Raw genomic sequence first — 26,129 nt, forward strand, 5'->3', positions numbered from 1 at the left:
TTAGGACGCCAACATTTACTGAGTGGCTGCTGTTTGCCAGTCACTCTGTTCAGTCTGTTAGGTCCAATGTCATTTAATACAGCAATAAACCCTCTGAGATTGGTATCATTAATCCATACAGGTGGAGAGATAGGTTCACGGGCTTGAATACTAACGTACTATTGCAGAACCGGTAGGTAGGTGGTGAGAGCAGAGAGCAAACTTCAAAGCTCATTTGATTGTTCACTGCACTGCCTCTTCTTCCTCCCCCACATCCTCAACCTCCCACCCCTATATTCATCATCGGATCCTATGGGTTCGACCTAAAAAATGACTCTGGAATCTGTCTCTCCACCATCTTCACTACCACTGCTCTAACACTGTCTCTCCCGTGGACAAATACGCAGCAGCCTCCGAGCCTCTGCCCCGTCTCAGACCCTCCCCATCCCGCTGTATGGCCTCCAACTTGCTCCACGATCCCATACACAGATCTGACCATAAGCCACCTCTTCAGTGGCCCTGCAGTGCTTGCAGGGCATAAAACGAAAGCAGTCCAGTTTTCCAGCCTACCTTCCTGGCCTTGTCTGCCAAAACTCTCTACTCCCAACCCTCACTCCACTGCCTCTCCAGCCCCTCCCACCCCCTCTAACACCCATGACTTCTCCAATCCAGTTCCTGGTCCTCCATGTAGTTGCTACTCAGGGCACCTGAAGGGACTTTTTTTTTTTTTTCTTAACCTACCTGCCAGTTCTCCACCTGGCAAATTCTTCTTCCCTCAAGGCCAATTCCAACGTCAGTGCTTGTGGGAGAACCACCCCAGACTCTCCTCGGCAGTTCCTAGCTTCTCCTCTTTATATCCATCCACAGGACTCTGTACACATTTTTAATTAGACAGTTGCTGTTGAATGAGAGCTTGTTGTTGAAATGTCTAATCTATTTTTCCCACTTGATAATGAGCCCCCAGGGGATAAAGATCGTGTCATATTTATCTTTGGATTGCCGGCATTCAGAAAAGTGCTTGGTGTAAAGTCAGCCCTCAATAAATGTTCATTCATGTATGAATAGTCTCTCACGCACGTAAGAGCATCCTGAGAAGCTGTTCAGCACAGCAGCCTGAAAACTGAACTAGAAGGAAGGATGCTGGGATTGTAGTCCAGGCTCACCTACCAACTGGCTGTGTCACCAGGGATAGCACTGATCTGGGTCTCAGTCCCCTCACTTGTAAAAGTGGGGGACATCTGAGTGCCTTTCAAGGGTTCGCATCTAATGATGCAAAGGACTTGACGGCTTACCCCTAAAAATATCTTTTTTCTCACTGAAAGGGAAAGACCTTATACCTCTTCCAAGAAGAGTCATGGCGCACAACCAGAAGCTTCTAGCCAAGACCCCCATCATCAAGTTCAGGCAACAGGACTTTTACTCCTTGCGGGATTATTGCCTAAACAGAGGCCTGCTGTGTGAGGATGAGACATTCCCTGCTGAGACTTACTCCATAGGTCTACAGCTGCTCAAGGGAAAAAACCTCTCCAGCCTAAGCTGGATGCGGCCAAAGGTAAGTGAACCTCCTCTCCAGGGACGCGCCCAGCTCCTGGACCCTCTGACATGCTGCCTCCCATGGTGCCTCCCCGTGAAATGAGGGGCCTGAGACCTGGTTTTCAGGGCTGGCGCAACTCAAACTGGAAGGAGACTGAAGTTCATCTGGTCCCTCAGCTACAGAGTTGTATCCACAGTGGGATGGAATGACCCTGTACCAGGAAGCAGGACCCCAGTTCTAAGACAGCATGTCACTAGGTTACATGCCTCAGGATTCCCACATGAAAAATGGGAATGCATGGGTAGGAGGCTTGTAGTAGTAGCTGTGGGGTCTCTTCAATCTCCGTAAATGAGCCCCTCTGTCAGTCTTCATCATTCTTTAATCTGTCAGGTATCACTGTCTTTATCTTTTTTCTTTCCTTATTAGAATTTACTCAAAGGGAAGATAACATGTCAGTCACTTATATAATAGGATGAATTTCAGCAGTTGCCTTGCCTCTGTCGTGTATATTTGTATTTTCAATCTTGTAAAGGCTGATCACCTATGAAAGAGTTGTGAACATCAGCTGTAAAATTAGGGAGGTATTTCACGGCAATGTTCAAACCCCCCGACTCCCCCACCCCAGTCGACGACCACTAACTCCACCTTGAAGCCAGGTGAGCCCTGTTGGTTTTTTCTAGAACTATCTCAGTTTCAGGGCCTAAAGCTCCAAGGGAAATTTCTCAGCCCACTGGACATTCTCATAATATCATTTTCATTGACGCAAAGGACCTGGCTAAGGGCCACTTTGAGGGCCCTGATGCTCAAACCTCCTGTTCATGCTTCCAAAAGCAGCCAGCAGAACCTAGAATAAGAGGAGAGAATCTAATGTCTAGTAAGCTGATGATTATGATTTCAGCAAGCATTACTGAATGCGACTGAAATGCCAAGCACTCTGTGCAACACACTCAATAAAGCCAGGTTAGGTTATACAGAATAGGTATTTTCTGATGACAGAGAACAAGACGGAAACTCTAGAGGTAACAACTCCTGTCCTAACTCAGGACCAATTTGTAGCTTTGGGGAAGGGGAGGGTGAGTGGGGATCAGGTGGGGCTTAGGATGCTACTTCGTTAAGATGGGGGTGCTTCAAGCTTCTAGAATCCATCTTACCATCCAGAGACAGTAAGTCCCCAACAATGACTCCCTACTTGTGGACTTCACTTCTAAGGAGAGCTGAGCAGAGAACTCTATTTAGAGCTTGGAAGGATTATATTTTTCTCCCTTTGTTATTTTCAGATGAGGTTCTTTTAGAATTTTTTTTTTTTTTTCACAAGGTACTGAGCAATAGATGTGAGACCATATTTATAGTGTTAAAGAATTTATAACATTTTTATTTAGAAAGCGTTGAGAGTTTTTTATTATCTAATTCCAGCAACATCTCAAACTGTGATGTCTTTTGAGGTCCAGGAGAAACTGAGGCAAACAGAAATGAAATGACTCACACAGAATCATTCCAGGAACCCAAAACAGAGGCAGCCAGGGGCCAGATACTCTTTACTCCCGTTCTTCTTTTACCCATCCAAAGGCTCTACCAGGGGGTCATTTTTCATTCCAATATTTCTTGTATAATGTATATGTGGATATGTCATATCTCTTTGTATCCCTTATCACAACTGTCAGCACTTATGCTTGTATAGTATTTTCCAGAGCTTTCCATGTGTCTTCTCTTACTTTGTCTCATGTTCTTTCCCAGTTTTATGAGAGAATAGGTTCAGACAGGTGATGTGACTTGCACAATGTGACACAGTGAGTGAGGGAAAGAGCCAGGATTTAAACTAAAATTTCTGACTCCACATACGGTACTATTCCTCACATAGGATTGTGTGCCCCACAGGATTCTGTTAGGACTTGGGTGAATGAATAAGTGAGTGAATGAATGATTCTGTCCACAGGCACCTGAAATGGGTTTCAAGCGCTACATGTATAATAGAGGATTCTTGAGTTGACCTGTTTTCCAAGTAAGATGGTGGAGGAGAAAGCTGATGTACTCACCCCTTAAACATGGTGACGTCCTCAACTGCCACAGCTCACAGCTGTGACTGAAAAGAGCCTTGAAGGAGAGGCTCCAGCCAGCATGGAGCAATCCTACCTGTAATGGCCAACACTTAGATAGTGCTGACCACATGGCAGGCCTGGCTTTACTTGACTCACTGAATCCTCATAATAACTCTATGAGGAGGTACTATTATTAGCCCCATTTTACAGTTGAGAAACAGAAACAGAGAATTAAGTGACCTGTCTAAAGTGTTAGAGCTGGGATTTGAGCCCTGGAGTCTGGCTCTGAGACATATTCCTAACACCACAACTGTATCGCCTCCTGTAAGGCTTCATCATAAGCTCGTGATGTATTTTAGGCTCCTGTTTGCTGCTCATAATACCTTGTGCACCGATAGAATCTTCTACTTTGTCTGGGTAATGGAATCAATCCCTGTCTATCTTCTGCCCTCCTTTCCATTTTTATAGGTGAAAAGAATGAGGATAAAAATGGTACCAGTACCTAACAAGATTATTTTAAGGAATGAATGAAGACAATACTTAGAACATTGTCTAGCACATTGTAAGCACTTACTAAACACTAGCTATTGTTACTATGACTGATTTGGGAGGGACGGCATAGAGTAGCAGCCACAGGGACCATCCTCTGGGATTTCTTGGGCTTTCACTGTCCAGTCATCTCAGCTTCAGTCTTCAGCCATTTTCAGCAAACACTTTTAAGGAGAAATGTGGGTCAGAGGAAACCATTTGGGGAGGCCAGGGTAGCCTGGCAGGGAGCGTGCGTAGTGCCTTTCTTCTCACATTTTCTTGCCTATCACTGTTAGAAGGTTGCCTCCCAATCCAAAGCTTGCTCAGTGCCTAACCAGAGGCCTGACTGGCATCCCCTAAACTTCAGTTATATAATGGCTGAGGTGGCAGCAAGGCTCCTTAGGCCATGTCTGCCTTCTAGGCTTTTCTAGGTAATGGGAAAGCTTCATACTCTAGGCAACTCTTAAACCATCATAGGTATCATTCTACCTCGCGTACTCATCTAGGCTAGGCAGGTTCAACAACAGTGCAAGAGTCAGGGGCATGAAACTAGGCTCAGCTTTCTACACCTCATGAAGAAGAAAAGTTGCTTCGCATCCCATAGTTCATGTTCTCTCTCTCTCTCCTTTCGCCTACCTCTTCCTTCTTCTTGTCTTCCCTCTCTCTAACAATTAACCCTAATCCATTTTGCTGCTGTAGAAGCTCCTTCTGTTGCCTCCTTCAGCTTCTCTGGGTTTGAGGAGTTGGTAACCCACTCCCCACACCCTCCCCTCCCCCCACCAGCAGGCAGTCAGGTTCTGTAAATGCCTGTGACTGTGCCTGGAGCAAATGGCACTGAAAGGATCCAACTCCTCATCCTCCTCAATGTTTCCTGCAACACCAGCCTCAGCAAGAGACAATGCTGAGAATTACACTTATACCTGGAGACCCTACGTGATATTTCCCCGAACTGAATTTGGGACTTAGAGTCACTTTCTTCTAAAAATTTTATTTCATGAATAATAACAAATTCCATTTCTCAAGCATGTACCTATGCTAGGTATTAATCTAAGCACTTTACATACAACATTTCATTTAATTACCATAACAGGCCTATGAGATAGATAATATTATTATCCTCATTCAGTAGATCAGCACTGTCCAATAGAACTTTCTGCAATGATGGAAATGTCCTTTCTGCCAATACAGTAGCCACTAGTCACATGTTGGTATTGAACAATTGAAATGGGCTAGTGTGACTGAGGTATTGCAGATTTGATTTAATTTAATTTTATTTTATTTTATTTAAATGTAAGTCGCCAATATGGCTTGTGGCTACCATATTGGAAGACACAGAATTGTAGACGTAGATCTTCACAGCAGAGTTGCCACTGCGTCAGACTGAGGAATTGAAATTTCATCTTTGTCCCCATTCTTTAGTGAAAAACATGTTCATTTCTCAACTGAAGAATGGGCTGGGGGCCCAAAACATGTTCAGGACTCAGCACCCAGCCCCACTGTGGATTTTGGCCTGTGGCCATCCCAGAATGAAGTGTTGCCTACCCAGACACCGACGTTCATCTTCCAAGTAGCCGGAGCAGAGTTTCCGAAAGGATCATTTACTATAAATGATTCACCTTGGTTTCAGCATGAGTTATTCCGGAAAGGAAGGGGTTAACAAAGTGGCGCTCTGAATGTAGGCTGTGAAGGCAACAGGTAGCAGAAGGCGACAGAAGGAGAGCATGCCAACAGCCAGTTGCCACGGAGCCAAAGAACTCTGATTCCAGTAAAGCAAAGTTCTCTAGCAAAAATAGAAAAGGGAGTGACGCTGCCACCTGGCGCAGCCTGAATTGTGGCCACCGGCTGAAAGGGCCTGTGTCTGAAGACCAACACGCTAAACCGGGTGTTTCCTCATCCAAGAGCAGCACACCATCTCGGGGAGGGCATGAGGAGCCTTTGACAAGAACACAGGAATCGCTGTCCAAAACATAGGAAGTGATGCCATGTTGGAAGGGACACCTCCAGAGACAACTGCAGGGGAGTGCCTTGTTTGGTACCACTTCAGGTATGGGTTATGGGTGTGGATGCAGAGGGGAAGAGGGAGGAGGAGAGGGGAGAGGTCGAGATCTCCTACAGGACATAACCAACAGGAGCTATATAGATATATCCTATTGATTTATTTATTATGAGGAATTGGCACACATAATTATGGAGGCTGAGGCGTCCCAAGATCTCCTATCTGCAAGCTGGAGACCCAGGGAAGCTGATGGCGTAGTTTAGTCCAAGTGGGAAGGCCTGAGGACCAGGGGGGCTGATGATGTAATTCCCAGTCCCAGGACAGGAGAAGACCAATGTCCCAGCTCAGCAGTCAGGCTGAGAAGGGGTGAATTCTCCCTTCCTCTACGTTTTGTTCTGTTCAAGCCCTCAATACATTGGATGATGTCCATCCATATTGGGGAGGGCAATCTTGTTTACTGAGTCCACTGATTCAAATGCTAACACTCCTTAGAAATAGTGTGTAGCCAAAAATCTGGGTACCCCATGAGCCAGTCAAATTGGCACAGAAAATGAACTATCACAGCTTCCTTCTGTACAAATGATGTTGCAGAGACCTCAAAGGGCCAGTCCATCTCACAGAGTCAGAAAACACTGAAGACCCTGCCTGCCAGTGTGGTCCATGGGGAAGGCATTATGGGAGCGGAGTGCCTGGTGCACAGCCTGATTCCTGTGGGACCTAGGATAAATCACTCAACCTCTCTGAACCTGCTCCTTGCCCTGGCTGGGCCTCAGAATCACCTGAGGAGCTGTGTGGATCCTGAACTCTACCTCCATCTGACCTACTAAATCCAGGTCATGGGGGGCGGCCTCCAGCAGTCTCCATGTCTGCAAAGCTCCTGCGTGATTCTGAATCACACTTGGGGTACAGACTGCCCATCGCCAGTCTTACCACATTCTCTAACTGCCCTGGTGTGCCCAGCCCACCTAGTGACAGGGGACCTGCCCAGAGCCAGGGGATTTTTATCTACCAACCATCTTGATCTATTTTCTCTTTGGGCCTGGTCTCAGAAAGTCAGCCCAGCAGGCTGAAATGCTTCTGGGTATAATTTCTGTCTCCTCCTACCTTTGCTCTTTTTGGATCACCCAGGACCCCTCTAAAGCCCAGAGTGAGGAAGGAACAGGCAGCTCAGGACAGGAGATAAAAAAATGCTAGTTTGGTACCTAACTTTTATGCACACAATTCTAGTGTTTGCCCATAAATTTGATGTTGACAATTGATTTTTGATTTGAAATAATTATCTTTTAATTTTCATAAAGTATCTTTCTATTCCTAATTAACAAAAATTTTGGGTTTTTTCATTTTCGATTTTGTTATTTTGGTAAATCAGAGAAAGTTGTGCATTTATCAAATGCCTTCAAGGCATTTATTGGAAAGATTGCAATTGTTTCTCCTTTGGCCCATGTAAATGGTATTTTATACCATTAGATATCCTGATAGGAAACCATCCTGGCATCCTGCATTTCTATGGCAAACCCTACTTAATGGTAGTGGGTTAGTTGTATAATTTATTGTTGATTCATTTGCCGGGTATTTATTTCAGTATATTTCCGTAAATGCAATCAGTCTGTGATGTGATGTGTGTGTGTGTGTGTGTGTGTGTGTGTGTGTGTGTGTGTGTGTGTTTCTCTCTCTCAGGTTGGGCATCCAGGCTGTGCTGACTTCTTAAAATAACCGGTTGCAGGATTCTTTCTTTTTTTAAACACAAACTGTAAGCGACACAGGAATTATTTTCTAAAAGTTTGAGAGAATTCAGCAAGAAAATTTTGAGCTTAGAAGCCTTGACAGAGATAATAGGGAGATATTCTTTGATCATTTAAAAATACTGTTTCAAGGTTATTGATTTTCAGGTTATTTACCAACTTGGATCATTTTGGCCATGTTAATTCTTGTCAGAAAATCATCAGTATGCTTAAACTGATTAGTATAGAATTTTACATCATGTGTTTATACTGCTAAAACCTCCTTTCTATTTCTAATTTTATTTGGGTTTCTCTAGCATATTAGCCAAAGGTTGGGTCTAAGTAAACCTTCTCCCCAAATACAATGTATTCAATATTTGCGTTACTGATCTTGCTGTGTTTCTATTTTGTAATTCACCAGTTGTTCTGTTTATCATTTCTTTCCGCCTATGTTTGTGAGGCTCTTTTGGTCTTTCTAATATCTAAGAGTTGACTGTGTAATCCACGTTTTTATTCTCTTTCGGTTTTTTTTTTTTAACATCTTTATTGGGGTATAATTGCTTTACAATGGTGTGTTAGTTTCTGCTTTAAAACAAAGTGAATCAGTTATACATATACATATGTTCCCATATCTCTTCCCTCTTGCGTCTCCCTCCCTCCCACCCCTCCAGGTGGTCACAAAGCACCCAGCTGATATCCCTGTGCTATGCAGCTGCTTCCCACTAGCTATCTACCTTACGTTTGGTAGTGTATATATGTCCATGCCTCTCTCATGCTTTGTCACAGCTCACCCTTTCCCCTCCCCATATCCTCAAGTCCGTTCTCCAGTAGGTCTGTGTCTTTATTTCTGTCTTACCCCTAGGTTCTTCATGACATTTTTTTTTCTTAAATTCCATATATATGTGTTAGCATATGGTATTTGTCTTTCTGACTTACTTCACTCTGTATGACAGACTCTAGGTCTATCCACCTCATTACAAATAGCTCAATTTCGTTTCTTTTTATGGCTGAGTAATATTCCATAGTATATACGTGCCACATCTTCTTTAGCCATTCATCCGATGATGGGCACTTAGGTTGTTTCCACCTCCGGGCTATTGTAAATAGAGCTGCAATGAACATTTTGGTACATGACTCTTTTTGAATTATGGTTTTCTCAGGGTGTATGCCCACTAGTGGGGTTGCTGGGTCATACGGTAGTTCTATTTGTAGTTTTTTAAGGAAACTCCATACTGTTCTCCATAGTGGCTGGACCAATTCACATTCCCACCAGCAGTGCAAGAGTGTTCCCTTTTCTCCACACCCTCTCCAGCATTTATTGTTTCTAGATTTTTTGATGATGGCCATTCTGACTGGTGTGAGATGATATCTCATTGTAGTTTTGATTTGCATTTCTCTAATGATTAATGATGTTGAGCATTCTTTCATGTGTTTGTTGGCAGTCTGTATATATTCTTTGGAGAAATGTCTATTTAGGTCTTCTGCCCATTTCTGGATTGAGTTGTTTGTTTTTTTGTTATTGAGCTGCATGAGCTGCTTGTAAATTTTGGAGATTAATCCTTTGTCAGTTGCTTCATTTGCAAATATTTTCTCCCATTCTGAGGGTTGTCTTTTGGTCTTGTTTATGGTTTCCTTTGCTGTGCAAAAGCTTTGAAGTTTCATTAGGTCCCATTTGTTTATTTTTGTTTTTATTTCCATTTCACTAGGAGGTGGGTCAAAAAGGATCTTGCTGTGATTTATGTCATAGAGTGTTCTGCCTATGTTTTCCTCTAAGAGTTTGCTAGTTTCTGGCCTTACATTTAGGTCTTTAATCCATTTTGAGCTTATTTTTGTGTATGGTGTTAGGGAGTGATCTAATCTCATACTTTTACATGTACCTGTCCAGTTTTCCCAGCACCACTTATTGAAGAGGCTGTCCTTTCTCCACTGTACATTCCTGCCTCCTTTATCAGACATAAGGTGACCATATGTGTGTGGGTTTATCTCTGGGCTTTCTATCCTGTTCCATTGATCTATATATCTGTTTTTGTGCCAGTACCATACTGTCTTTATTACTGTAGCTTTGTAGTATAGTCTGAAGTCTGGGAGCCTGATTCCTCCAGCTCCGTTTTTCGTTCTCAAGATTGCTTTGGCTATTCGGGGTCTTCTATGTTTCCATACAAATTGCGAAATATTTTGTTCTAGTTCTGTGAAAAATGCCAGTGGTAGTTTGATAGGGATTGCATTGAATCTATAGATTGCTTTGGGTAGTAGAGTCATTTTCACAATGTTGATCCTTCCTATCCAAGAACATGGTGTATCTCTCCATCTATTTGTATCATCTTTAATTTCTTTCATCAGTGTCTTATAATTTTCTGCATACAGGTCTTTTGTCTCCTTAGGTAGGTTTATTCCTAGATATCTTATTCTTTTTGTTGCAGTGGTAAATGGGAGTGTTTTCTTGATTTCACTTTCAGATTTTTCATCATTAGTGTATAGGAATGCCAGAGATTTCTGTGCATTAATTTTGTATCCTGCTACTTTACCAAATTCATTGATTAGCTCTAGTAGTTTTCTGGTAGCATCTTTAGGATTCTCTATGTATAGTATCATGTCATCTGCAAACAGTGACAGCTTTACTTCTTCTTTTACGATTTGGGTTCCTTTTATTTCCTTTTCTTCTCTGATTGCTGGAGCTAAAACTTCCAAAACTATGTTGAATAAGAGTGGTGAGAGTGGGTAACCTTGTCTTGTTTCTGATCTTAGTGGAAATGCTTTCAGTTTTTCACCATTGAGGATGGTGTTGGCTGTGGGTTTGTCATATATGGCCTTTATTATGTTGAGGAAAGTTCCCTCTATGCCTACTTTCTGGAGGATTTTTATCATAAATGGGTGTTGAATTTTGTCGAAAGCTTTCTCTGCATCTATTGAGATGATCATATGGTTTTTCTCCTTCAATTTGTTAATATGGTGTATCACGTTGATTGATTTGCGTATATTGAAGAATCCTTGCATTCCTGGAATGAACCCCACTTGATCATGGTGTATGATCCTTTTAATGTGCTGTTGGATTCTGTTTGCTAGTATTTTGTTGAGGATTTTTGCATCTATGTTCATCAGTGATATTGGCCTGTAGTTTTCTTTCTTTGTGACATCCTTGTCGGGTTTTGGTATCAAGGTGATGGTGGCCTCATAGAAGGAATTTGGGAGTGTCCCTCCCTCTGCTATATTTTGGAAGAGTTTGAGAAGGATAGGTGTTAGCTCTTCTCTAAATGTTTGACAGAATTTGCCTGTGAAGCCGTCTGGTCCTGGGCTTTTGTTTATTGGAAGATTTTTAATCACAGTTTCAATTTCATTGCTTGTGATTGGTCTGTTCATATTTTCTATTTCTTCCTGATTCAGTCTTGGCAGGTTGTGTATTTCTAAGAATTTGTCCATTTCTTCCAGGTTGTCCATTTTATTGGCATAGAGTTGCTTGTAGTAATCTCTCATGATCTTTTGTATTTCTGTAGTGTCAGTTGTTACCTCTCCTTTTTCATTTCTAATTCTATTGATTTGAGTCTTCTCCATTTTTTTCTTGATGTGTATGGCTAATGGTTTATCTATTTTGTTTATCTACTCAAAGAACCACCTTTTAGTTTTATTGATCTTTGCTATTGTTTCCTTCATTTCTTTTTCATTTATTTCCGATCTGATTTTAATGATTTCTTTCCTTCAGCTAACTTTGGGATTTTTTTGTTCTTCTTTCTCTAATTGCTTTAGGTGCAAGGTTAGGTTGTTCATTCAAGTTGTTTCCTGCTTCTTAAGGTGGGCTTGTATTGCTATAAACTTCCCTCTTAGAACTGCTTTTGCTGCATCCCATAGGTTTTGGGTAGTTGTGTCTCCATTGTCATTTGTTTCTAGGTATTTTTTTATTTCCTCTTTAATTTCTTCAGTGATCACTTTGTTATTAAGTAGTGTATTGTTTAGCTTACATGTGTTTGTATTTTTTACAGATCTTTTTCTGTAATTGATATCTAGTCTCATGGCATTGTGGTTGGAAAAGATACTTGATACAATTTCAATTTTCTTAAATTTACCAAGGCTTGATTTGTGACCCAAGATATGATCTATCCTAGAGAATGTTCCATGAGCACTTGAGAAAAATGTGTATTCTGTTGTTTTTGGGTGGAGTGTCCTATAAATATCAATTAAGTCCATCTTGTTTAATGTATCATTTAAAGCTTGTGTTTCCTTATTCATTTTCATTTTGGATGATCTGTCCATTGGTGAAAGTGGGGTGTTAAAGTCCCCTACTATGAATGTGTTACTGTCGATTTCCCCTTTTATGGCTGTTAGTATTTGCCTTATGTATTGAGGTGCTCCTATGTTGGGTGCATAAATATTTACAATTGTTATATCTTCTTCTTGGATCGATCCCTTGATCATTATGTAGTGTCCTTCTTTGTCTCTTCTAATAGTCCTTATTTTAAAGTCTATTTTATCTGATATGAGAATTGCTACTCCAGCTTTCTTTTGGTTTCCATTTGCATGAAATATCTTTTTCCATCCCCTTACTTTCAGTCTGTATGTGTCTCTAGGTCTGAAGTTGGTCTCTTGTAGACAGCATATGTATGGTTCTTGTTTTTGTATCCATTCAGCTCTCTCTCGTTTTATAAGGAATGCATTTGAGATGCTGGGTTTATCCATGAGTGTGGTCTTTTTAATTTTGCAAATATTACAGAAACAGGGAATCAATATTTATTGAACAGGTCCCTTGTCTGATGCTACACTGAGTATTTCACATCCTTCCTCCTTTGTAAAATGCAGACTCCTGCTTTGCAAGTCTGTCGGGAGACCACTGTGAATGAAGCATCTAGTCCTCGGCGAGGGTTTGGTAACAGCAGCCAGGGCACCAATGGCTTTCTCATTTGACTCCCACTTTACATATGAAGAAACTGAGGTTCAGCAAAGTAAAGAAAGTTGCTCAAGGTCACCCAGGGAACAATGCAGGCAGGATTCCACACCAGGCTCGGTTCAATCACTCTCAGCACACCTACCCCTCCTCTGTCCATCATGGGGGTAAACCAGGGGTAAACGACGAAGAAGCTGCAGCTGTGCTGGGTCTAGAAAGCTGAGCCACACTGTCTTTTTTACCCCATCCAAAAACCTGATGGCCTCCACCCTCTTCTTTAATCCCTGAGTGGAGGATCTCCAGCTAGCCTCCACTGAGACCTTGAGTTCCCTTTTCCAGTAGAAGGTGAGGGGACAGCTAAAGCCACTGAAGTGCCCCAAGTTGCTTTGACACTGGGAGAGTTGCTCCCTCCAGGGCCCTGTGGAGAGCTGCCCTTCCTGCTGGTGTTGGGAGAGACCCCAGGTTCTGAGCAGCCAAGGGTAGGGCATAGGGTCAGCTGGATGCCTCCATCGCAAGGGCCTGAGCCTGAGTGCCCTGCCCTGGCCATCAGAGAGGGCTGGTTATGTGCAGAGAAGATGGTGGGAGGAGGCCTGGTGAGGTGGGCTGGCTGACTTGTTTGCAGACACGCACACCTTTGTTTTCCCCTTGGCGGCTCCACCAGGAAACTGGCCGGCAGTATACGAAGGGCTGACAGGTCTCACAAGATACAGGACTCCACACGTTCATGGCTGTTGAGTAGATGAATCTACTTTGCCGCCCTGCTCTCTGGGGACTTATTTGTCAATGTGAAAAGAAATGATACAGAAACAGTTACCAAATTATACAACTCCACACAATGGAAATCCAGGAAGAGATGCACAGAGAGGATGCTCAGGATAATCCTGTGGGCTCCTGGTAGCAGGAGAACCTAGAGGCTGCTTGGGGTCTTCCAGAATCCGTCTGTGTGTTAGCCAGGGAGTGGGCAAAGGCCTGAATAATGCACATCCTCTGTCCTGTACAGCACATGGCCGGACTTGAACCTGGAGCTCAGAATGTCTACAGTGACTTCTGAGAGATGACATTTCACAAGGAAAGCGTGGTTATGCTTATAAAAGTTTCCTCTAGTAAATGCATCCTCTTCTTTTTTGGTTGTTTATAAACTCCTAATGAAACAGTGCTGTTGGTACCAGGATGGCTGATCATTTGATGTAAGGATCCTGAGTCCTTATCTCTTGGCACAGATTGCTTATGCATTTATTGCCTGTTTGGTCAGTTACATATACACCCTTTTGACATCTGCCTTGCTGTTAGCAATAAAACCTGAAGAATGAGGGCAGCTTTCCTACCTCATATTTTAAACACCTGTTTAAAGAAGTAACCTCTACCCCTCAAAGACAAAGAGAGTGATGTCTTGGGTAGCACACTGGGAGATAGAGGAATGAAAGATGCTCATGGCTTTTCTCCCTCTTTTCTAAGGATTTATTGAAGGGTAAATCAGAGCCTCACTTCATCCTGGAAGGTGTGAGCAGTTTCGACATCCAACAGGGGGAGGCAGGTAAGAACTCAACCTCTTCCTTCCCAGCCCTGGATTGACGCAGGCTGCCCAAAGTCAGCCTCAGAGTAGGGGGGGTCAAGAGCAGTGCCCACCCAGACCCCGAGCGGCTGGGCCCCTGAGCCATGGCCGCTGAGCCTGCGGGTCCGGAGCCTGTGCTCCGCAACAGGAGAGGCCACAACGGTGAGAGGCTCGCGTATAGAAAGAAAAAAAAAAAAGAAAAGAAAAGACACTGTGATGCAGAATAGAGCAGCATTAAATTTATGTATTAATTTGGAAAAATCAAACTTTTATTACTGTAGTTATTCCTTTCCAAAAAGACAGTATATCTTTCCATTTATTTGGAACTAGTTTTATGCCCTTCAGTAAAATGTTATAGTTACGTTTCGATATTCATGCTATACCCATCTTGGTAAATGTATGCTCAGATATTTTACAAGTTTGTAGCTAATATGAATGATTTTTCTAACTAGACGTTGCTAAAAAGAGGAAAGCTATTCCTTGTTTTATATTAAGTTGTATCTAGCCACCTTACCAAATTCTTTTATTAGTTCTAATTTTTTTCTTTAGTAGTGTCTGGATTTTTTTTTAGTTATATTATCCACAAAGATAATTTTGCCTCTTCTTTTAATATTTATAGAGCTTATTTTGCTCTTTTGCCTTGTTGCATTAATTAGAAGGTTGCAATTTTGAATAAGAGTGACGAGCAAAATCCTGCTGTCTCTTGGTTTTAGTGACATACTTTCCTGGTTTGTCATTCTTTTAATCCACTGTTAGATTAAATTTGCTAAAAATTTTATTAGAATTTTTACATCTGTATCACATGTGGAATTGGCTTCCCATTGTTCGTTGTTTTTACTGTGGAGTTATGCTTGCGTTTTAATATGAACCTATTGAGATTTACTTTGATCTGAAATAATTTGTATAATGGCTGTTAATCATTGATTATCTGTTCTTTAAAAGTAAAATAGGCAATAGTTAAATCGTCTGGACCTATCTCCTTTTTATTTATTTATTTATTTTTGCGGTACGCGGGCCTCCCACCGCTGTGGCCTCTCCCGTTGCAGAGCACAGGCTCTGGACACACAGGCCTAGCGGCCGTGGCTCACGGGCCCAGCCGCTCCGTGGCACGCGGGATCCTCCCAGACCGGGACACGAACCCGTGTCCCCCGCATCGGCAGGCGGACACCCAACCACTGCGCCACCAGGGAAGCCCTTCTATCTCCTTTTTAAATATGATTTCTTAAACTCTTCTGATGTGTTCAATAGCTGTTGATCTGCTTGGGCCTCTTATTTCTTCTAGAGTTAATTCTTGAAATTTATATTTTGCCAAGAGAACCAACTGTTTCTTCTGTAGTTCCAAATTTATTGCACCAAAGTTGCTTATATAATTCTCTGAAAATTTATTTTATTTCTTCTAATTTGTGATTAAGTCAACTTTATTAATCCCTAAACTACATTTTTATTTTTCCTTTTTTTCTTAATCCAGCTCTTCTTAATCCAACCAATCTACTGTATTAGTTTTTGAATGACTCAACTTTCAATTTTCATTGTTCTTTCTATTCTTTTTCTTTTAGGGTTTTGATTTCCATATAATTAATTTCAATTTATTTTTATTAATTCCCATTTACTTTCTCCTGGTCAATTTTATTGGTTTTTTGTTTTCTGAAACTATACACTTAATATTCTTTCTTTTTTTATTCATGATAAAAGATTTAAGACTAAAATTTTCCTTCTCAGATCTTTTCTGTATCCATCAATTTTAATATCAAATGTCTTTTATTAATTTTAAGTTAATATGTTTTTAGCTTTTTTATGATGTTTTTAGTTTTGATTTAGTTTTATAGGGGATCATCTCTTGGTTGTAGAATTTTAGACTTATTAGATGATTATCAGAGTATTCTGATCATCATAAACTCTCACATTTGGGGAAATTATTAAAGTTTTATTCATGGCCAGGTCCACAACAGTTTTTATAGATGCTTCATGGACATATGAGAAGAGTATATATTATCCATGATAATATATCCATGATATATGGAATCAAGCTCCCTGATTTGCAGATTGTGTAATCTGCAATTATCTCTTCTATCTTGGCTTATTTTTTGTCTATTTGATTTGTCATATTCTAAAAAAAGTGAGTTAAAGTTCTTCCCCAAAGTTATAGTTTGGAGGGTTCCTCATGTTCTGGCTTTATACTTTTCCTTCTATATTCTTTGGTGCCCAAATATTTATGTTCTTGCTCTCAGGTTGTTGCAATAAAGCTTACACAATATCCCTCTTTGCTGTATTTAATGCTTCTGAACTTGAATTCCTCTTTATCCGATATTCACTTTGCTACTCCAGCTTCCTGTTACTTACATTTCCCTATTATATCCTTTCACTATCAATTTCATTTTCACTATGTTACCAGTATATTTCTTGTCCAAAGCATATTCAGAACTCATTACTCACCATTGTTTCTTTCAGCCTTCATTTCGTCTTAAGATTTTTGTTCCAATTTCATCCACATTTGGTAGGAGTAGTTCCTTGAATAGTTTTCTCAGATTACATGAGTATTTTTCATTTGCTCTTACTTAAGAACAATATTTCGGTTGGGTTTAGGATTTTTGGATTACATTCCTTTTCCTCAAGAATCTGTAAACATTTCTCCATTGTCTTGTACCTTCCCCAATGTTGCAGAAGAAAAATCCAATGCTAATCTATTCTCTTGACCTTGTATGCAACATATTCTCTCAAATTGCAAGTTTATATGAGGTGATCTCTCTCCTTGGTTCAGAAATTTCTCTAGAAATGTCCAGATGCGTGAATTCCAGGCAAGATTAATCTCGCCTGGAATTCAGTGAGCACTTTCGTTCTGAAGACCTGCCTCCTTTTTCTGCTCAGCTGTTTCCCTCCATTTTTTTCTGGGTGTCCTCCTTTATCCTGTTCTCTCTTCCTGAAGTCCAATTATTTGCATGCTAGGTCTTCTAACAAGCTCCCAGAGGATGCTGATGTTGCTGGTCCAAGGGTCATACTGAGGAGTTAGCCAGAGGGTGCAGTGTTTAGCTGTGTCTGGGCTCACCTCAGGGGTGCAAGTGTTGGTGGGGTGACAAACTGAGGACAAACTGAGGCCCAGGCTGGACATGCTTTGCCCTTCTGGGTGGTGAAGATAGTCCCACAGTTCCCCAGAAATAGCTACAAGTGCTGACCTCTGTACATCTCATCATTCTGAGCTTGGGCACTCTTCTCTGGAAAGGGCCCAGTGCCTGGGCAACTTGGATGCTTTGCCCAAAACACTTCTGGTTTCCCTCAGACACTTGGGTACTGGCTCAATGGCACCAGCCAGCTTCTTGAAGGGCGCAGACATTATCCAGGCGCCAGCCCTCCTCACCCAGAGCAGTGAACCAGGAAACACAGATCGGTGACCTCATTCTTGACCACCAGTCAGGCCATTTTCATCCTTTTTGGGAACGATGATCTTATCTGAGGTTCCCTTTGTAGAGGGAGAACAAGTCTGGTCAGCATTACTGGTGTGGGAAGATATGAGTGAGGGTAGAACCAACAAGAGGATCTCGTTCAAGCCAGGACTCACTCATTCTTTATGGCCTACTGTGTGCCAGGCACTAACCTCAGTGCTGAACGAAAAGCTGTCGAGAAACAGTTTCAAACCTGTGATCTCACCTTCACACACTCATCTGATCCCATCCCAGTAGGAGGTAGCTCTTACTCTTACCACCATTTGACAGATGAGGAAACTGAATCACAGAGAATTAAGTGTCTTATCCAATATCTATTGCTCAGGACAAAAAAACAAAACCAGGACTGGAGCACGGTTCCACTGACTGGATACCACCTACTACACTTTGCTATCCAATTAAACCCCACATCCAGATGGGTCTGTCCTTCTAGTATCCTCCTTCAAGGAGCTAGCGTTAGCTTCCCTGATGCTTCGGACAGGTTTCACGATCTCACTGTAATAGCATCCCTGTTGGCTCCCAGCCTCACCCTCCTGTGCATCTTACTGCAGTCGGGAAGCAGATCCACAGCTGGGGCAACACCAGCTCCAGTGCACTGTCATTAAAGACTGCGAGGACATCTTCTTTGTCTTGTCTCCACTGACATCTCTGTCTTGGTCTCCCTCCCTGCTTCGAAAGTGCATCCTCATCTGTATGCAAAAGCCCAACATCTGGGACATCCGGCTGTGGGCAAGTCTCCCTGTCACCACCGAGCAGATGATGGATTGCATCCACCCAGCTTTACTCCAAGCCCGACTATCGGAGGCTTGCCTGAATCTTGTCAAGACTCAGGCCTGAAGCCAGAAGCCCTGTTGCTGATCCAGAGACCAGCAAACCAACTCCAAAAAGCTGGCTTTGTTATGAATTATCCTCATTTGGCAATGCCCCCGGGTGAACCATTAAGAGTTGAATGCTGAAGATTAAACCACTCTGTTTTGGAGAGGAGCATCTGGTTCATTTGCACGCTTAGCAGCAACAGTGCCAGCCCGCTTCATGGCGGCTGCTCTGCTGGCAGAGACAGCTGGACGTGAGGAGAGGAGGGCCAGGGTGAGGCTGTAACTGCTCAGTCCCCGAGCAACCTCACTGTTCGGCCCCTAGGCTTCCGCCCACACTGTCGCCGTCGCATCTGGGATGCCTTCCCTGCGCCTCGCCACCTGCTGGAATCCTGCCTCCTCTCTCAAGCCTTCAGCTCCCTAAAGGCTCTCCTTCGCCATCACAACACTCTATATCTCCCATTCTCCTTTGCTACTCAGCATCTGCTCCCCCTACTGCCATTTTGTAGACGAGATGTACCTGGAGAGTCTTCAGTGCACCTGAATCTCACAAAGGACTTGCCAAAGTGAGGCAGGAGTCAGCCACAAAGTCCAGCTGGAGCCCAAGACTCCTTCCTCCCTGCTGTATTTTCCTTGATTAACTTGATCTGTGACTCACCTGTCAGTGGAGGTGACAGTCCGGTCCCCCGTGCACCAACCTGGGCTGGAATTTTGGTCTGGATAGACTTCCTTGTTGCACTGTGGTGGTTAAGTGGCAAAGGTGGTGATCTTTTGGCCTGGGTCGGAGGGCCAGCACCTCCCTCCTGCCCCAACTCTACTAAGGCGTATATTCCTCTCTCTCTCCTCCAGTTCTGGCAGTGTGGCCAGTGGGTGGAAGTGGTGATTGACGATCGCCTACCTGTCCTGAACAGTGAGTACTTCGTTAATCCTCGCAACAAACAAGAGTTCTGGCCGAGCCTGCTGGAGAAAGCCTACGCCAAGTAAGGATGGGCCCGTCCCTCTGCCCAGGGCCTGGATGCTGGCTCTGCCTGCCCAGCCACTTGCCCCGGCTGACGCTCCCCACCAGCCGGCGCTAAGACTTTCGGCGGCTCTGCTCAATGCAAGCGATGCCCCTGGGAGCTTCAGAGCCTTTGCCCCCTCGCTGGGCATCCTCCATAAATAATCACTGTGCGCAAGGCTCAGCTGGAGCCAGAGGAGGGACCCAGAGACACATGGCGAGGGTGGGGCAGGGCAGAGCTGGACAGAAATAGGCACTGACAACGGTATTATTGTAAGGGCTGGTGTACGGGCCCCAATAAAATGTAGTATCATGTTCAAAGTCTGCTGAGAGGGGCAGAGGAGAGAGACAGCAGTTCTGACTCACAGAGACTCAGCTGGGACTGCACAGAGGAGGTGGCGTTGAGCGAGGCCTTGAAGGATGGGTAGGATTTCAGAAAAGAGAGAGGAGATATGGGGGGGGGTGATTTGAGCAGTGACCCGGGCGGGACACTTGGGGACCTGGTGTGGCTGCCGTGAGATTGCATTTATGACTGGGGGGCAGGGCGGGAGCTGTTTATTATTATATGGTCCAAACACCATGAGGCAGGGGCTACCTGCTGGTGTTAACAAGCTCGAGGACTTATAAACTCCCCAAGTCACCTGTTCCCCTTAGACAGTTTGGGTTGCTTTTATTCAACAGCTGTGTATGGCGCATTTAATCATAATCCAGGCACTGTGCTGGGCGCTGGGAGAGACGCTCACGCTGGCTCAGGCGGGCTGTGCAAGAGTACGCGTGTGTGAGAGGTCGCTGTCATCAAGACCCACACAAGTGAGGGACACATCAGAGCTGGAAGCCAGTGCTAGGAGACAAAAGGTCAGGGGCCCACACATTTCAGGAGAAAAATGAATAGCGGAGAGTGTCCTGGAATCACGTTCCCCAAAGATCTTCCTAACCAATGCCTCATAATGACAAATGCGGAAGCCAAGGCTCTGAATAGTGATGTGATGGCAGGTGTAAGCGATTAACCTGAGTCTACTGAGGTTTTCGGTCGTCTGATCAAGTGACATCATTTGGCAAGACCGAAGACCCCGCCCCATCCAGTCCCGGGCCCTGAGGAGTGGTTACGACCCCGCAGACTACCCCAGTCCTTGTCCTTCTGGAAGCACATCTCAGGGGCTCTTTTCGTGCATTCTTTCTTTTGAGCCCAGCTTGTGCAAAACTAGAGCTGTTGCTCATTTCCAGCGTCAGGAAGAGCTGGTCGTTAGCATTTGAGAATGAAGCCCAGAAAACAGGCGAGGTGGATGAAGCCATCCATATGTTTGGGGAGGTTAATTCACTTCTAAGCTACTTATGCAAACACTGCCATTATCTTTCCGGGGTGGATTCAGTGCTCACCACTCCAGGGCCTCTTTTTTTTTTCCTTATTGAAAGCGGGGAGCGTGGCAGTTCACTTGGAGAATTAGAAAACTCGCAGATGAAATGATGACTTTGACCCGATTTTTGTTAACAGCTGACCTAAAGCAGTCATTCAGCTTGAAAAGAAATGGGAAACTGGACCCAGAATCCACATTCCACTGCCTGAAGAAATCTAGTGCAGGAGAAAATGTTTCAAACTCCAAAGCAATTTAAAAGCTTTCCCCTCCATCCAAAGAAGGGGGTTATAGAATGCAGGAGGAAATGAAATAGAATTACAGCACATCAGAGCTAGACGGAGCCTCTGTCAGCATCAAACCCTACCTTCTTTGAAAGATGAGGAAACTGAGGCTCGGGGTGGGGAGGGGCAGTGAAATGACTTGCCCAAGGTCACACCGTGTTTGAGGCCAAGCTGGGATCAGGTCTGTCCTCCCCAGTCACGTGCTTTTCCATCATTTCTTGATACTGTCAGTCCTAGAGGAAAATGATTTGTCTTTTTGCATCTTTGGAACTCAGTGTCTGGCACAGAGGGACCACAGCGCAAGCATAGAGGACCCACCTGTCCAGGTGGAGATGGTCCTCTTTCCCTCCAAGGGTGTAGGCAATACCGAGTGAACATGTGGATCCCAAACTTTCAACCATTCTTGCAACTGGGGAGTCAGAAATGAATTGGTCAAGTGAGTCAGATGTGGAGGGAAAAAAATCTTTGTTTGCAGGGTTCTTTTCCCCAGAGGTCATAAAATAGGAGAGTGGGAGACAAGGTCTGGTAAGTTGCCTAGCATCCTTTCTGGAATCTCTGTGGCTCAGAATTATAGCCTTTCAGCATCCTTTCTGTATCCCGATTTGACATCTGAATTCTTCCCCCTCTCACATCCCTGCCAGGCATGGAGATGTTTCCCCAACATGAGGCGGAAGCCGAGGGGTGAGAAGAAGGCTCTCTCAGAATTCCTGGGTTCAGGTGACACGCATAGTGACAGGTGTGGCGAACACAGTGCTCTCCCTCTTTCCCTCCCTTCTATTTCCTGGCAGCAAAGGGAGCTAAGAAGAGTTGACTTGTCCCTGAAGCATGAGCAGGCTCTGTGAGAGCGTGTTTGTAAAGCAGAGAGGGAGAGCTCGTTGTCGAAACGCCCAGCTGCTGCTGGGACAGGCTTCGTGGGCATCGTGGAGACACAGCGAGAGAAGGCTGTGGAAGACACCGAGAGGGGGCCGCTGGCCATGGGTCCCTCCCCTTGCGTTGGGTGTCTCTGTGGTGACTGCAGAGAGTGGGAGGTGCATGACATCAGACCATCAGACGAGGCCCGTAGACACTGAGGCAGTGGCCCTGGAGTGACGGGGCAGAGCCAGCAGCCGCTTTCCTGGTGTGGCTCCAGGGAAGCTCTATTGGAAGCCAGAAGGGGGGTGGCAACACGGGAGGTCATGCTGGCGGGCTCTGGAATGGGTTCCAGAACCCTAGTCTTGGTGATCGTCCAGCACCCTCAGCAAAGCCCTCTTAATCTAGGACCCAGAGCCAGAAAACGTGGGAAATCAAGTGAGTCAGACGCTGAGACCTACCTAGGCACAATCGAAGCTTTGCAGTTGACTAAAAACACTGCAGAGATAAGAGTCTAATACCAGACAACTCTGGTCAGAGAGAGGGAGAGACAGAAAGATAAGACTTAGAACCAGTTTCATAACGAGTTGAGATCCATCTGCCACCTGGTTCCTCTAGAATGGCCCTTGGGTTCTGTGGCCTTTGCTTTCATTAACACAAGACTCTCTAAGCCGTCCATGGTGTTTGCGCCTGGGACGGTGTCCTGCTGAGAGCGGCTGCTTGATCTGTATTTGCTGAAGTGAGTTTACGTGAATTCTGGGGGACCCCAGGAGGAGAGAACTGCAGAGGTGGAAGTATGGTGAGAGAGGGGTGTCTGAGGGGCCCCAGAGCTGATCCAGGTGAAGGGCCGAGGACCGAGAGGGGTCTTGTCCGAGGCCTCGGGCCCAGTAGAGGCAGCAGCAGGGAGGACCTACGCCTGACCCCCACGTGGTTTTGCGTCACCAGAAAGCAAGCAACAGCTGGAGCTTTTCTGCGGCTACCAACCTGTATGGGGCTTGGCCTCTGCTTCCCCGTCAGGGACAGGAAAGCTTAGGTCCCGGCCGGAGGCCTGAGTGACCAGGTAGTGTGGGAACATGCCCACTGGACTTTGACACCAAGAGGCAGGGTCTCATGCCTGGCCTGACTCAGCTCCATGCTGTTGTGGGTTTGCCCTGCCTATATTTTAGGAGCGCATGGGAACCTTTCCAGTTCACCCCATCGACAGGAACTTGAGTTCTCAACACAAATCTGACCTCATGTGGCCCCTGCTTCAGTGGTTCTCCTTGTGAGTGATCAATCCTCCCTCTCTCCCAGGAATACCAGTCAGTCCATCATCACCCCCACTCCACCACGCTCTTCCGGCTCCGGAGCCTACCTGATTTGATTCTTCCTCTCCAGAATGTCCATCCCACTGTCCGGACCTGGATAAAACTCAGTTCAGAGTTGTGACCCCTCTCAGAAGCCTTCCCGGGACCCCCAGTTACTTCCTCTCTGTTCCAAGGTGATCCACGCGCTCTCACAGCAAATAGACACCCAAGGAAGGCCAAGCAACCCGACGTGTCCTTCTAAGGGGAGAGCATGTGGGTGGTGAGTGCTGCTGTGGAGGGATGGACGAGTTTGGCGGTAGAAGCAGGTGAGCATGGACTTGCTGTCCTGATCGTGCTCACAGCAAGCACACCTCCACAACCCAGACCCTCTCCACGTGCTGTTCACGCTTCACCTGGCAACACAACCGCAAGAGCCCATTCCCCGGAGGAGAAAAGGGGGCCTTGAAAAGCTCAGCCTCCCGCCCGAGAGGAGAGCTCACGAGAGGGGAGGCCAGCAGTTGGGCTGAGCAGATTGGCTCTTGAATCTGGAGACTGTCTAGTAGGTGACTGGGGGAGAATTGGGAGGAGGACAAGATAGGGCAATAAGACAGGGCATTTCTCAGGGTGTGGGTCCAGAAGCAGAAACCCCATGGGAGGGTGGGAAGAGGCATTTTTAAAATATTTATTATTTTTTAAATTTATTTGGCTGGGCCGGATCTTAGCTGTGGCACTCAGGATCTTTAGTTGCCACATGCGGAATCTTCATTGCGGCACACGGGATCTCTTAGTTGCGGCATATGGGATCTTTAGTTGTGGCATGCGGGCTCTTACTTGGAGCATGCGGGATCTAGTTCCCTGACCAGGGATCGAAGCCGGGCCCCCTGCATTGGGAGCATGGAGGCTTAACCACTGGACCACCAAGGAAGTCTCGGAAGAGGCATTTTGGAGAACAGGTCTGAGAGTTCTAGGTGGTTTGCTTTGGGGATGTGTTATGTAAGCCTCACCCTCACCTGTGTTACCTTCAGTGACATCACCTCACTGGTGATTCTGGGGGGAGTGGGTTAGTTCTGAGGATGGGAATGGGGATTCTGGGTCAAGCTTCACACAGAGTAAGAATAGAGGCTGCCTATGGCCACAGTGAGCATCACAATTGTTGACTGTGGGCTCTTGGAGGGCAGGAACAGGGTCTCATCCGTCTTTGAACGCTCAGTGCCTAGCAAGGTACCCTGCACACAACCAGTACTTACCACTGTTGTTAAACAGGAAACAGTGGATCCTTTTTTTTTTTTAACATCTTTATTGGAGTATAATTGCTTTACAATGGTGTGTTAGTTTCTGCTTCATAACAAAGTGAATCAGTTATACATGTACATATGTTCCCATATCTCTTCCCTCGTGCGTCTCCCTCCCTCCGACCCTCCCTATCCCACCCCTCTAGGTGGTCACAAAGCACCGAGCTGATCTCCCTGTGCTATGTGGCTGCTTCCCACTAGCTATCTATTTTATGTTTGGTAGTGTATATATGTCCATGCCACTCTCTCACTTTGTCCCAGCTTACCCTTCCCCCTCCCCGTATCCTCAAGTCTATTCTCTAGTAGGTCTGTGTCTTTATTCCCATCTTGCCTCTAGGTTCTTCATGATCATTTTTTTTTTTTTTAGATTCCATATATATGTGTTAGCATATGGTATTTGTTTTTCTCTTTCTGACTTACTTCACTCTGTATGACAGACTCTAGATCCATCCACCTCACTACAAATAGCTCAATTTCGTTTCTTTTTATGGCTGAGTAATATTCCATTGTATATATGTGCCACATCTTCTTTATCCATTCAACTGTCGATGGACACTTAGGTTGTTTCCATCTCCGGGCTATTGTAAATAGAGCTGCAGTGAACATTGTGGTACATGACCCTTTTTGAATTATGGTTTTCTCAGGGTATATGCCCAGTAGTGGGATTGCTGGGTTGTGTGGTAGTTCTATTTTTAGTTTTTTAAGGAACCTCCATACTGAAACAGTGGATCCTTATCATAATAATAGCCAGTCTTTATTAAAGGCTTCCCTTGTGCCAGGCACTATGCTAAGCCCAGCCCCAGGAGGTTAAGTAACTTGTCTAGGTGAAGCAGCTAAGTATCTGGTGAGACTGGGATTCAACCCTGGCCTGCGGCTCCAGCACCTGCATTCCTAAGCTCTGTACAATGCTGCCACCTGTGGGGCTCCCCAGGCCCAGGAGACCAGGAGAAGGAAGCGATAATGGTGGCACATCGCTAGATTCTTTATCCAGGAGAACAGAAGGTGGGCAGGTTGCTGTAGCCCAGGGGTGGTTGGGAAGTCCATTTCCTGGGAAATATGCAGAGGTCCGGGTGCAACCTCCCTTTCTGGGGCACCCAAGGCACCACAGGGGTTGATCTGCCTTTATCCCTCCCAGGTTTCATGGGTCCTATGTCAACCTGCACCATGGCTACCTCCCTGATGGTGGACCTCACGGGAGGGGTGGTCACCAGCATCAGCCTGCGTTCCTCCTCGTCTGACCTGATGACAGTGGTGAAGATGGTAGCCGAGGCAGGCTCCCTGATGACCTGCAGCACCCTGGCCGGGGTGAGTAGACCAGGAATCTCGCTGCACCGGTTCGAGCCTTTCCTCGCCCAGGAGTGTTCAGCCACTGGCCCATTCAGGGGAATGGCCAAGTGACCATCACGGAGCACTGATGCTGTGCTTTACTGACACCACTTCATTTAATCCTCACGATAGCCCTCCATCTGAAATAGGGATCGCAGAATTCACTTACAGAAGAAATGGGCTCAGAGAGACTAAGTAAACTGCTTACCGCCACACAGCCAGTGAGTGGCTGGGCAGGGGTTCAGACGCTGTCGTCTGATAGTGAAGCCTTTGCC

The 26,129-nt window shown here is 45.1% G+C and overlaps 1 protein-coding gene across 1 annotated transcript in view; it reads left to right on the top strand.

Annotated features, from left to right (window-relative positions):
- The first annotated feature begins 1,314 nt into the window (after positions 1 to 1,314).
- CAPN13 (calpain 13) overlaps positions 1,315 to 26,129 on the top strand; it is a 56,381-nt gene continuing 31,566 nt past the window's right edge. The window contains 7 exon segments of the mRNA XM_073791636.1: positions 1,315 to 1,531; positions 14,123 to 14,201; positions 18,090 to 18,111; positions 18,208 to 18,385; positions 19,318 to 19,448; positions 25,664 to 25,708; positions 25,710 to 25,833. Of these exon segments, the coding sequence (XP_073647737.1) occupies positions 1,334 to 1,531; positions 14,123 to 14,201; positions 18,090 to 18,111; positions 18,208 to 18,385; positions 19,318 to 19,448; positions 25,664 to 25,708; positions 25,710 to 25,833 (777 nt within the window). The 5' untranslated portion in view covers positions 1,315 to 1,333.

This window comes from Tursiops truncatus, chromosome 14 (genome assembly GCF_011762595.2).
Source record: "Tursiops truncatus isolate mTurTru1 chromosome 14, mTurTru1.mat.Y, whole genome shotgun sequence".
NCBI lineage: Eukaryota > Metazoa > Chordata > Mammalia > Artiodactyla > Delphinidae > Tursiops > Tursiops truncatus.